Below are 14506 nucleotides of genomic sequence, written 5' to 3' on the forward strand. Positions count from 1 at the left end.
ATTTGTCAACAACAACAAACAAGCTAAACGTTTACTGGTTGTATTAGCTTTCAATGGCTGCTGTAACAAATTACCACAATGCTGTGGCTAAAAATAACACAAATCTCACCGTTCTGGAGCCCCTGGAAAAAAGGTCCACTTCTTCGCCCTTTTTAGCTTCTAGCAGCTGCTCGTACCCCTCAGGTCTGGCTACCCCCAGCTTCACTGCAGAACACCCCACTCCTGCTTCCATCATCACATCCCCTACCCCTCTCTGTAGCCCAACCCACCTCTGCCTTCCTCTCTTAGAAAGACACATTTTATTGCAATCAAGACACACTTAAACAGTCCAGGATAATTTTCCATGCATGGCAAGGTATTTTTGCCAGATCAGGTAACATCCACAGATTCCAGGGAGGGGAAAGTGAGTATCTCTGGGGGCCATTATTTGGTTTACCATACTAGTCCATAAAAGTACATCTGAATATCTTCATCCCAGGAGTTACACAAATAAATGCTTTCTTGACCACTTTATTCAACACATGCCATGATTGTCCATGGGAAGTAGCAGCGTGGTCAGCAGGCTCATTGCGAGCATCTTTCAGTACAGCATCCATTTCTGAGAGTAACCACCTCTCAGGTCAAGCTAGAGAAACTGGCAGCGCAGTGAGGGTGCTGGCTGCAATGAAAACTTCACTACTTTTTCTGTCTTTTCTCAATGACTTGCATATATACTATTAGTGTGCATGTTTTTTCTAATCACTGAGTAAGAAATCTGGGTTTCAAGCCATAAAACAGTTTTGAAAATTATTCCTAACTGGTAAGCAGCATTTTTTTTAAATTTTACTCTTCTTCAAAAACGTTAATTATTTATGGAAGGCAGGCCTGGAAAAGTAGAAATAATGTAGGCACTGGAGTTACTGTTCTGGCCTTATTAATGAATTACTAGGTTATGTGTGATCTTAGGGAGCCAAATACTTAACATTTGTAACGTCAGTTATTCATGTGTTTTAAAAAATGGTGACACAAATACCTAATCTAGAGATTCATTGTTAAAACATTAGAGTTTTGCTATAATGGTTGGAGTATAATAGTTGCTCAATAAATACCACCTTCCAAGGTAAGTAATGGAATAGGATTGATTTGTCATTGTTTAGTATGATGTTTGGAATGAATTGATATAATTGGTAAATAAAGTAACATGAGAAAAGTCAGGATCATATCAAACATATGATAACAACAATGCTATGAATGTGAAATAACAAATGGAGTTGCTACGTTTGAGTCAGGCATTGGTAAAAGAAAGCGATCACTCTATTTAAAAGGTCGTTTACTTAACATCATCAGTTATCATTGAATTGGTAATTCTTGCAATTTCCAAAACATCTCTGCATTTATACTGTATCATTCCAAATCATTTACATCAAACATCCTGGTAAGTCCTCAATGAGCAAGTGTGACTTAGGTATCCGAACAACAACGCTTAAGAATCCCTTTGACAGTGAGAGGCAATAGAGGTATTTTTCTAGATCGCAGAAGGTTAGTAAGAAAATCCACATACTGAGGTGTAAAATCAAACTTCCTTTCCCCTACAAAAATATTTGAAGCCATTCTCCTGAGAAATTCTAGTCTATACATCATTCTTAAGGGGGTAAAGAAACTGATAGAGTAACTGTCCTTGCCAACGCAACACAGATCTCAAATCTGCAGCAATTGGTCACTACGGTGCTCAGACGCAGCCTAGAGTTTCTCAGATCTCCATAGGATATGTCATTAAATCTTCTCCTCCTGCTGGGTCTGACTTCTGGGAAAAGAGCATATGGTATAAATATTACTATATTTGGTAGTGCATACTAATGATTGCTCAGGAGGCTCATCCTTCAGTTTCTATGGCCTTTAGCATCTAGTTGCTTATAAATGTGAACATGCTTCGATTTGATTTAATAATCTTTTTGAATTTACTGTTCAGCATCTACTATCTAAAACTTATTGGTAAAATCAGATACCCATATGTATGGAGAGACATATGCATTTAGTTTTGAAGTCATCCCATTAAAACACTGTAAAATTAAGGCAAGAATACCAAGGCCTGTCTGAGGTACATTTTACAGATGTGCTTATTCCTCTTAAATTAGTAGGATCTGGAAATGGATTCAACACACACACAGACATACACACACACACAGAATACAGGGTAATAGTGTTTTTTCTATAGAGAGAATTGGAAGCTCAATAATATCACATGAACTATAAAAATGTAAATTGATTTCCATATGGAAAATATCCTATCAGAATATGTGATGGCAGAACAAAGTGTGTTGAAATGTGCAGAAATTATTCTGTGATGTACAGAAAAGAAATCAATAGTACTTTCTGAAAACAACACAATTTACAAGTTGAATTTCATACAGGTTACATTATGCAGAGCATATTAAAAAGAATTCCAAGGAAAGAATTAAGAGAAATTTGTTTAAAGATACATTTTTTACTTCATATGAAAAGTTTTCTAAAGGTTTATATAAAGCTAGTTATACTGTCCAAGTACTTTAAAAAATAATATTGATACATACTATGACAGTGATAACACTGTGTTCCCTCACACAGCATAAACCACTCAGCTAATCTGGTTAGTAAAATATAGGGTACACAAACCTTTTTTTTTTTTTTTGTAACCAAGGCCAGCAAATAAATTCTCAGAAGTTGGGTATATCTGAATCAAATATTACTGTAGAGATAAGATAATATAGATGCCATAATATATACCGCTCCTTTTCTAATGCATCCATAATGAAAAACAGTAGATAAAATATAGATTTCATATCAAAATTCTTTGTCAAAAACTACAATTCACATCAGAAGCTAATATCACTGGGGAGTGAAATGATTAATACAAAAACAAATACGTATCACAAATATTCTTTGTTCTTCACTTACCATGATGCAAACTGCAAGGATTTAACCTTTAAGGGTTAAAGAGTTTAATCAATGTCAATGTCTGATCTTCTGAAGGCGATAAAGAACAGTCTGTCTAGCGATACCCAACAGAACATCACTTTGTCAAGCCACAAAGCGCCCAAAAGCTTGTCAAGTAAGTTACCAGAAACCTCTTTGTGGTTAGAACTCAGCTCCTTCCTGCTTGACCTATTATTTGATATTTGACCACTTGGTTGCAAGACACTTGCTCTTTCTAGCTGAAATGTCACTGGGGCATCTTGTCAGCTCCCCGACATCTCGGCCTGACATACAATTTTACTTTTGTGTGCTACAAGGCAGAAAATGCAGGGCAATGGCCTTGTTTTAAATTCTGTCAGCATCAAAGATGGGCGTCACTCTTGGGTCCTACCAACAACAAAAAACAAGAAAGGAGTCTATTTTGAAGGTCAAAACAGCCATTTCCTTGAAGTTTTTCGGCTTATACTAAACATATCACCTGCTATACTGGTGTGGGAACTGTCCTTATAAAGTGCCTAAGCTCAACACAGAAATGCTCCCCGCACAATTGCTCCACTTTGTTATCAAATGCAGACCTGATAAAGGGATGAGTTTCCAGTGCCTGCAGGGACCAGACGCAGCAGTTAACTTAACTTGTTCAAATGGGCAAGCGGTATCATGTAGCTTTACAAGGAGCAACCTGACCTTCTCACATTGACCAGGAGTGACATTATTGTGCGGGAGGAGAAGCAGTCACATCATTTCTGTTTTGCACAACCTGCTTAAAGTTTGCAACTAAATGCTTGTCTTCAGTTGAGCTGACAAGAGAGAAGAGGGGCTCAGTGAACCATGGCAGGGCTGCCATGAAATGACAGGAATCATTGGCATACATTTCAAAGAGCTCTCTCAATCCTATTAGAGTATTGCAGCCTTGCTCTAAAATAGACAAGTATGAAACAACTTTGATAGATAGAGACTAAAATGGCTTATTGATTTTTTTAAGTCTGAGGGAAATTACCCAAAATGTGTCATTCTTTAACATTTAAAAATATGTTACATAAAAATGAGCAACTGGGATAATAAATAAAACTTAGAGAGAAAAAAAGTTAGGGATTTCATTATTCAAGGAGAGATACTCGCACACATCAAGACATCCCACAGTTTTTTTAAAAAAAACCCATTGCCACTTGTGCTGAAACAAAATTCAACTAGGGAGAGCCCCCTTCAAAACAATTTTAATGGTACTGTTAACTCTTCCTTCTCTTGTGCTTCTCACAAAGTCACAGCCCAGTCTGACTTGGTCTTCTGGCATTAGCAGACATGGTCGCCGGAGAGGAGTGAGATGATGTCAGAGCATGGGGCGCAGAGTTTATAAATGTCTCCTTTAGGAAAGTGTAAGTTGTATCAAGTTCACCTTCCAAAGGCAAAAAATCCCCAACACCAATTGTATCAGCAGCAAGAGCAGGTCTTGAAGGAATGGAAAGATTTGAATGGTCTCGTGATCCCGTCTGTGACAGAAAAAAAAATAGACATAGCAATGAAAACTCAGAGTCTAAAACCACAAACAAGGCAGTGGACTAATAACCACTGAAATATAAAATGGGATGGCAATTACCATCTAAATCCTCACTAGACAACATATGCATTTTAAATCATTTTCTGAGTGTGATTGAACTCCCTTACTTGCTATATGTTATAAACTTCTTAAGAAAGCAGGGGTTTGCTTAAACACCAAAACTGCGTCTAGAACTTGATGAAGCTACTGTATACAGAATCAATACAATCACACACTGTCACCTCAGACTTAATCCACTGGCCATTTACAGAAGTCAAGGCTAATGGTATTTATTTCATCAGCTACATAACATGTGACATCAAGTAGGGGAGATTAGACTGCATAGAAAGTAGACTATGAGTTATTTTTAATCCAGAAACCTGGCTTATATAATTGACAGATGTAGCACAAAGAAATATAAGTCAATGGCCGGCGCCGCGGCTCACTAGGCTAATCCTCCGCCTTGCGGCGCCGGCACACCGGGTTCTAGTCCCGGTCGGGGCACCGATCCTGTCCCGGTTGCCCCTCTTCCAGGCCAGCTCTCTGCTGTGGCCAGGGAGTGCAGTGGAGGATGGCCCAAGTGCTTGGGCCCTGCACCCCATGGGAGACCAGGAGAAGCACCTGGCTCCTGCCATCGGAATAGCGCGGTGCGCCGGCCGCAGCGCGCTACCGCGGCGGCCATTGGAGGGTGAACCAACGGCAAAAGGAAGACCTTTCTCTCTGTCTCTCTCTCTCACTGTCCACTCTGCCTGTCAAAAAAAAAAAAAAGAAATATAAGTCAATCTCAGTGACTTCTATAAATGTCTAGTGAGAACAACTTTTTGCCTTTACCTATAGTAGTAATATTTTGATAAAGACAGCCTGCAACAAGTATTTGTAAGTCATGTATCAAAAGAAAGGATTGCAACAAGAAAACAGTTTGTCATCTATTTTAAAACACTGCTGGTATAGCTACACATTTAAGCCTGAGGTAACATCAGTAATTGGTAGCTAATATTTAACATGAATGAAATCTTAGAAGTACTATTTTATGCTAGTAGGAAAACAGTGATCAACTTTCCAGATTCCACAGTGATCAACATATTCAGAACTTTCCAGATTCCAAGGAATAAACGTTGCTGAGGTGACAAGTCTGGTCCTAAGTATCTCCACCAAACAGCATATTCTATACTATAGAATTTAAAAAAAAAAAAACATTTTGTACTCCTTTTTACAGTTTTAATAACAAAAATATGTAAAGTACAAGGGTCCGCTTTATTATGTCATGTGTACAAAACTGCTTCTATGTGTGAAAACTAAGAGGGAAACTATCATAGGCTTTAGCAAAGTATTAGAAATTCAACTGTTGTATGAGTTGCCATTTTTGTAGATTTTTTTTTAACTACAACTGGAGAAAAATCAATGTCTGCATCTAACACCTGGTTCAGCAATTTTCTTTGATCTCTGTTCTTTTGATTTCTTGATACTCCACTGCAGTCTCTAGCTGACGGAAATCATCTCTTTTTATGCTGGAAAATAAAAAAACACCTAAAATGGCCACTTGAATAGCAGCATGAAAGAGAAGACTTAGCTCATCCCGGTGGAAAGAGAAGAACTTCCAAAATCAGGAGCTGACCCTCATTAGCAGCGCTGATGAGTTTTCATTTGCAGAACCTTAATTCCAGGCCTGAGCATGTCTGTCCAAGGCTGGCTGCATAGATGCCTACCCTTTTACTGTTGCTACAACCAGCTTTCTGATGCTTTTCCTGAGCCATGTGTCTGCATTGGCAGCCTCATCACCTGACAGGTTTGGCTCCTCTAAACACTTTGGTGCCATCTTCTAACTTCTCATTCTCCCAGACATGAGTGTAAGGGAAATGCTGGAGGAGCAGATGGCGGGGCCTGACTTTCTGAACGAAACTTAGTGACAGCCATGATATTCTTTGGTACTGTAAAAGAATGTGGTCAAGCAAGGCTTCAGAATTTTGTCTTTATGGTTTTTTGTGTGTATTAACAAATTATACTGCTGTTTATTTATGGGTTACAAAGTGACGTAATTTTTTAATAAAATATAAGAGTACTTCAAAAGTATGTGGAAAATGGAATTAAGAGCTAAGTTTATTATGGTGCAAAGAAATGTGTTCTTGTGAGTCCATGAACCTAATGCACGGCAAAATTGGGAAGGCAGCACTTTAGGGACGTTTTTATTAACTGCTCGTATCTCTACAGATCTCGCTGCTCCACACAGGGCCCTTCCTGTGCCTTTTCTCACCGTACTTTTTGATATGTCTGTTTTCTACTTTGGTGTCTGAAAGCACACTTTCATCTAATCTAACATTTCTTGGACTAAATCACCTTGAAATGGGGTGTTGAGTATTTCTCTAGTATTTCAAATGTCTCACTTTTTACGCACTATCTTCTGACCTTATGTCCTCAACATGGAGGATAACCTAAAAACCTCAGAAGATGAAACAGACAGGGAGAGACTGATTTCCTTGAGGACATGTATCTCCAAAGGTAAACAGGTAAACAGACTCACTTTTGTGTAAATTAAAACAAATGATTGCTTTTACTACTGGGATCATCTGTTACAGTGTTAGAAAACATTTTTTCCCATGAAATGAGATAAAATCTGATTTTAAGTCACTTAATAGCTTAAAAAGAAGCCAGCAAAAAGTCTGGTGAAATTTTTATTTGAGAATGTGACATTAAAATGACAGGTAAATATGAACTATCTTTCTTGTTGCAAATAATATCCAGAAACATACAATAAAACTTATTTTTAAGGTAACACAGAGAGTAGAAGACAGCTAAATAAATTTTTGTCAGAGACTACCAGAAGTTAATATTCACTACCTGATCCTGCTTTTTTTTTTTTTTTTTTAATCTGTAAAGTCCTGGTCATTTACACTACTTTCTAAGCTGATGAGGTGTTCTGGTAGTCTCTTACGTAAATCTAAGTTTAGGCAACTTTTCAGAAGGAAATTAGTCACCTGAAATAAAATCTAGACATCATGTGAATCTTTATGAAGCACTCTTATTTACTCAATAAGCTATAAATGATTCTATTTGAAGTGTTATAGTACATCAGTTAAATACATATTCACAATGCAAAACGTGTTCACTAAGTCTCTGCATTTTAAAAATCATATGAAATATAGTAATTGGAGACATCCACTAGCCATTTTTCAAGGCTTTACTATCTTCATTTCCTAAGGACATTTTCCAAACAAAAATAAGTAAATAATGCATTAGCCTAATAATAAAGAAATCATTCAATAAGTTGTCTATAAATCAAAGCCCTTTTGCCAACCAAGGCTTCTGAAACAATAACACCAAGTCATTTGTCTCTTGTGTATCATTTATGTTCAAGTAAAGTCTTCTAGAATTTAGTATTATAAAAAAGTGAGGGGAAAACGTGACTTAGTAAGTCTGAGTAGTACTGCATGGAGATTATGCCAAGTACATAGTGTGACAAAAACAATACCAGACCAGAGGTTGGTGGATTACATTTCTCCTCTCAAATCTGGGTCATTCTGGGCAGGTGAATTAATTCATTCAAGACTCACTTCCAATGCCTAGAAAATAAGGGTTGAACTCTTTCCAGTTTTGAAGTTCTATTAAGTCCATCATAATTCCATGTGTGATAGCATATGATGCAATATTAACTAACTGTATGGGTGACATTAACCTAGACATCAGGTTTACCAAATATAATACTGAAGAGGGAGTGGATATTTGGTATATTTGATGAAGTAGTTAAGAAGCCACTAGGGACATCCCCTTCCAGTGTAGGAGGGTTTGGGTTTGAGTCTTGGTTCCTCTCTTGCTTCCAGCTTTCCACTAATGTTAACACTGGTAGGCAGTAGTGATGACTCCAGTACTTCGATCCTTGCCATCCACATAGGAGACCCAGATTGAGTTCCTGGCTTCTGGTTTCAGCTTGACCCAGCCCCAGCTGTTGTGGGAATTTGGGGAGTGAGATAGAGGATGGGAGATTTCTATGTGTCTGTCTGTCTATCTTTTTCTCTCTTTCAAATAAATATAAAACTTTAAAAATATTTTTAGAGGATATATATATATATATGACATTTATTTTATTTAAAAATCAGAGTTATAGAGAGAGAGGGAGAAGGAGGGAGGGAGGGAGGGAGAGAAAGAGAGAGATCTTCCATCTGCTGGTTCACTCCCCAGATGGCTGCAATGGCCAGGGCTGGGTCAGGCCAAACCCAAGAGCCAGAGTTTCACCTGGGTCTCCTACATAGGTGCAGAAGGCCAGATATTTGGGCCATCTTCCACTGCTTTTCCCAGGCCATTAGCAGGGATCTGGATGGGAAGTGGAGCAGCCAGGACTTGAACCAGTGCCCATTTGGGATGCTGGCTGGCATCATGAGGCTTTACCCACTACACCACAATGCCAACCCCAGATAGGTTATTTTTAAGGAGAAGGAATATATACTGCACGTGATCCAAAAAAAAAAAAAAAAAACAGATAACAATTTAAACTCTGTAGTACACTTTCCATTTCTAAACCTTCTTGCAGTCTTTCAAAAAGTCACTAAACCTAGGTACAGGCTAGTTTGGCTCGTTAGCTCTCTGACAAGAAGGCACAGGGGGAAATGCGAGTCACTGGGGCACTGCACATAGGAAATGCCCTAAGAGCTCTAAATACATAGAGATTAAGAAGCACAATTATAGATATAGAAACAAATCAGAAAAGAGAGGTAGAAGAGATTAACAACATATTTGATTCACATCACAGCCTTTTTTGTCCTCAAGCAAATTGTTAGCATTTGTTCAGGAACCCCAGTTCTAGAATCAGTCTGTCTGGTTCAAATTCAGCCTCTACCACTTGGTTGATATGGAAGACTAACTGAATTAATGGCTTCCATTCTTCGCGCTCCACCATAGCACGCCCTTTGCTGTGTGACTTTGCAGCTCTCTGCAGCCTGGCTCACAAGCACTGTGCAGCTTTGTCTACCATTTCCTCTCTGACACCATGCAAGTCCCTCCTGTCCATTGGCTTCTGCCCCTTGTTGCACAAATTCCTCACCTTTCAAACTGCAGTCAGAGTTTACTCTTTGGTAAAACCTTTCCAGAACCCATTCTCACCATTCCCCCACTACAGTTAAACTATAACATCCATTCACACTTTACATTCCTTTACAAGCACTTATTTGACTATTTTACATTATTTTTATACCTTTATATTTCCCCTATAAACACTACAAACTATGAACTAAAAATATGAACATGTAGTATGATGACATCATGATTTCCTATTCCCAGCACTTTGCAGAGTATTTGTTTCTAAATAGAAAATGCCTAATTGATGAAGCACTGAATGAACAAATCACTTATATTATTACTTCATGATTTTGTTCATATATTGTTATCTTGTTATTTCATTCATATAGAGATTATGCCCAATAAGAAATGTCACAGTGGAGTGGAGAGGATATAGGCTTGGAAGTTGGAGGGATCTGGGTTCCAAATTTTATTGTGTGATTTTTTAAAAATTATTTAATCTTTGAGTGAGCCTATATCCTTAACTTCCATAGGGTTGTTATGATGATTAAATAAAATATGACACACACAGATGCATGGGATATAATAGTTGCTTTTCACTTCTCTTTCTACTCCACTCAAATTATAATAAGTTCAGAATAAAAATTATAGCCAACATGTATTGTACATATATACCAAGCACTGTGCTAGGCTTAGCTCTATAGGCATCAGCTGAACATTCACAAAGACTCAAGCAGAAAGTATTACTACTATCCTCATTTTATAGCTGAAGCAACTAACTACAGGCTCAGAAGAAAGAATAATTGCCCCTGGTTGCACAGCATGGTAGTGGTAGAAAGGGATGCTTGATCTTACTCATATGCTGGACCACTCTCTTAGGATGTGGGCCACAGAAGATGCAGTTTCAAGTTTATGTCCTATCTAGAGCCATGTCACAAACACAGGAAAGGTCCAACAAATCTCTGGGAAACAGGAAAATCAAAGTACATACATTATGCTAGAGGCTAAAAGTAAGTGTTTATACTATTAATGGCATATTTTATTATAGTCCAATGTTTAAATAACCCACGGCACTGGCATTAACACAGAATCAAAGTTCTAGTCCTTCTACCAAAGGAGTTTGTATGTTGTTATACTCGATGGTGAAATTTAGCACTGAAGTTTTAAATTACACTAGAACATTTAAACTTTAATTTTTTTTTTTAATTTTTTTTTTTTTTTGACAGGCAGAGTGGACAGTGAGAGAGAGAGAGAGACAGAGAGAAAGGTCTTCCTTTTGCCGTTGGTTCACCCTCCAATGGCCGCCGCGGTAGCGCGCTGCGGCCGGCGCACCGCGCTGTTCCGATGGCAGGAGCCAGGTACTTCTCCTGGTCTCCCATGGGGTGCAGGGCCCAAGCACTTGGGCCATCCTCCACTGCACTCCCTGGCCACAGCAGAGAGCTGGCCTGGAAGAGGGGCAACCGGGACAGGATCGGTGCCCCGACCGGGACTAGAACCCGGTGTGCCGGCGCCGCAAGGCGGAGGATTAGCCTGTTGAGCCACGGCGCCGGCCTAAACTTTAATTTTAAATTACTTTTAAAAAATGTCTTGTGCCTGACAAGATAACAGTTCTCATTTTCTTCTCTTGGATACTTAGATTTCCTGACACGTTTAAGGTTGGAAAGAGTTGAAGAATTTTCCCAGATGGCTTTTGTTCTTTCTCTTCCTAGTTTCCTTCATACCCCATTTGCTCCTATCCTGCCAATCTTGACACACCTGACCAAAGTGCCACAAATGACCAGAAAATGCAAAACAGGCATTTCTCCCCTGCATCTTACCAACATACATTCCCAAACAACTCAGAGAGAATTTAAAATGCAAATACACTCAAATATGTTGAAAGGTACAAAAAATGAATGAATTAAAATTTAAATATACTGGCTGGGCCACCCACCATTTGGGATGCCTCAGATCAAGTCCTGCCTCCACGACCAATTCGGCTGCCAGCTAACGCCCACCGTAGAAGGCAGCAATGATGACTCAAGTACTTGGGTCCCTACCATACATGTGGGAGACTTGGATTGAGTTCCTGGCTTCTGGCTTCAGCCTGGCCAACCTCTGGCTATTGTAGGCCTTTGGGGCATGAACCAATGGATAGAAGATGTTCTCTCTCTCTCCCTATCTCCCCCATCATTCTGCCTTTCAAATACATACATATAGCTAGCTAAATAGACAGTTTTAAAAGGTGTTTATTATTTTAAAGTGTGGAAAAATACCATTGGAAAAAATAACAAACTGGTAAAAATATGTGAAATATGCAAAACAACCCACAAGATGAGATATTTTTATATTTTTTAAAAGGTATATTTATTTATTTGAAAATCAGAGTTACAGAGACAGAGGGAGAGACAGACAGAGAGAGAGATCTTCCATCCACTCGTTCACCCCTCTCCCCAGTTGGGTGCAATGGCCAGTGCTGGGGCCAGGCTGCAGCCAGGAACTAGGAGCTTCTTTCAGGTCTCCCATGAGAGTAGCAGGGGCCTAAGCACTTGGCCCACTGTCTGCTGCTTTTCCTAGGCACATTACAGGGAGCTGGATCAGAAGTGCAGCAGCCGGGACCCTAACTGGCACCCATATGGGATGCTGGCGTAGCAGGAGGCAGCTTTACCTGCTACACCACAAAGCTGGCCCCTGACATGAAATTCTTAATTTGCAAAAGGCTCATGCAAATCAATTAGAAGACTCTAATTCAAAAATAGACTAAGAGTGATATATTGAGCTCAGTTCTAACAGAAAATCCAAAATAACTCCACTGAGATAAGCAAGTTTATTTTTCTCTGATACAGCTGCATGAATATATCATGAATCCAGGTTGCTTATTTCTTGGGATCCAAAGCTCAGAATGTAGTTTCTGGGGCCAGTGCTGTGGCACAGCGGGTTAAAGTCCTGGCCTGAAGTGCCAGCATCCCATATGGGCACCGGGTTCTAGTCCTAGCTGCTCCTCTTCCAATCCAGCTCTCTGCTATGGCCTGGGAAAGCAGTAGAAGATGGCCCAAGTCCTTGGGCCCCTGTACCCACGTGGGAGGCCCGGAAGAAGCTCCTGGCTCCTGCCTTTGGATCAGTGAAGCTCTGGCCATTGCAGTCATCCGGGGAGTGAACCAGTGGATGGAAGACCTCTCTTTCTGTCTCTACCTCTCTCTGTAACTCTTTCAGATAAATAAAATAAATCTTTAAAAAAAAAAAAAAAAGAATGTGGTTTCTACCTCATGGGCAAAAATGGCAAAAATGGCTGTGCCTGCAGTGCCAATATCCATATAGGTGCTGGTTCGTGTCCCATGTGCTTTCTTCCAATTCAGTTTTCTTCTATGGCCTGGGAAAGCAGTAGAAGATGGCCCAAGTGCTTGGGCCCCTGCAGCTGTGTGGGATACCTGGAAGAATTCTTGGCTTCTGGCTTCAGATCAGCTCAGCTCTGGCCACTGAGGCCATTTGGGGAGTGAACCAGCAGATGGAAAACCTTTCTTTGCTTCTTTTTCTCTCTGTCTGTAACTCTCTCAAGTAAATAAATACAATCTTAAAAAAAAATGGTCACTCATCTTCTAGCTAATATGTCTTCATTCTAACCATGAGAGAAGGTGGAACAAAGGAGGTACTACTACCATATTTGAAGACACTTTCTACAACTAAACACTTTTGCTTTTATCCCATTGGTTAGAAGTTAGGTCATACGGCTAACTTAGCTTTGCGGTAGTCTAGGAAATGTGGCTTATTTTTCTTTTTTTTTCCCCCTAAGCAGCTTAGGCAATATCCCAAAGTGGCATTACTAAGAAACAAAGAGAAAACAGATACAAGGAAACCACTGGCAGAAATTGCCTCAAATACAAATTGACTGTTTGAAAGTGATGCATAATAAGCAATAAACATAAGAAAAGGTGATAGCCTTCATTCATAAGTAAAGAGATGCAACATAGGGGCTAGTATTGTGGTGCAGCAGGTTAAGCCACTGCTTGTGATATGAGCATCCTACACTGGAATGCCGGTTCAAGTCCAGCTGCTCTGCTCCTCTTTTAATCCAGCTTCCTACTAATGATCCTGGGAAGGCAGCAGATGACAGTCTAAAGTTCTTGAACTTTTGCTAACCGTGTAGGAGACCTGAATGGTGTTTCTGGCTCCTAGATTCAGCATGACCCAATACTGGCTGCTGTGGTTATTTGGGGAGTGAACCAGTAGATGGAAGACCTCTCTCAATCTCAATCGCTGTCACTTTGCCTTCCAAATGAATAAATACATAAATCTTCAAAAAATAACTGCAATATAAAACATGCCGATGAAGGATACTTTTCACCTACCAGACAGACAAAAGTATAGATGTCTGTCTGGCAATACCCACTGCTGGAAAGAGAAATAAGCAATGTATGCCACGCAGGTAGGGATGGATGCGAGCTGGTGCAAATTATTTTTAAAAGACTTATTTGTCAGGGTGAGCACTGTGGAGCAGAAAGTTAAAGCTATGGGCTACAGCACTGGTATCCAACATGGGCACTAGTTCAAGTCCTGGCTGCTCCACTTCCAATCCAGCTCCCTGCTAATGCACCTGGGAAAGCAGCAGAAGATGCCCAAGTCCCTGGGCTCCTGCACCCATATGGGAGACCCAGAAGAAGCTCCTGGCTCCTGGCTTTGGTCTGGCCCAGTCCTGACTGTGGTGGCCATTTGGAGAAGTGAAAAAATCAGCAGATGGAAGATTCTGTGTGTGTGTGTGTGTGTATGTCTCCTTCTCTCTCTCTGTGACTCTGCCTTTCAAATAAATAGGTAAATCTTTAAAAAAAAAAAGTCAAGGATGTATTTATGTATTTTTAAAAGTTTATTTATTTAAAAGGCAGAGCAACAGGGATAGAGGAAGTGACAGTGAGAAGGAGGTCTTTCTTCCACTGTTTCACTCCCTAAATGTCCACAATAGTCAAGTCTGGATTGGTCAAAGCCAGGAGTCAGGAACTCTATCCTTGTCTCTCACAAGGATGGCAAGGGTCAAAGCATTTGGATCATCCTCTGCTGCCTTCC

The 14506-nt window shown here is 39.8% G+C and overlaps 1 protein-coding gene across 1 annotated transcript in view; it reads right to left on the reverse strand.

Moving 5' to 3' along the window:
* Nucleotides 1-4076: 4076 nt before the first annotated feature.
* Nucleotides 4077-14506, reverse strand: part of CCDC171 (coiled-coil domain containing 171) — a 378568-nt gene continuing 368138 nt past the window's right edge. Inside the window, exon 28 of the mRNA XM_062208207.1 lies at nucleotides 4077-4418. Coding sequence (XP_062064191.1) covers nucleotides 4191-4418 — 228 coding nt within the window. The 3' untranslated portion in view covers nucleotides 4077-4190. The remainder of the gene's footprint in view (nucleotides 4419-14506) is intronic.

The sequence above is a fragment of the Lepus europaeus genome, chromosome 12 (genome assembly GCF_033115175.1).
Source record: "Lepus europaeus isolate LE1 chromosome 12, mLepTim1.pri, whole genome shotgun sequence".
Taxonomy (NCBI): domain Eukaryota; kingdom Metazoa; phylum Chordata; class Mammalia; order Lagomorpha; family Leporidae; genus Lepus; species Lepus europaeus.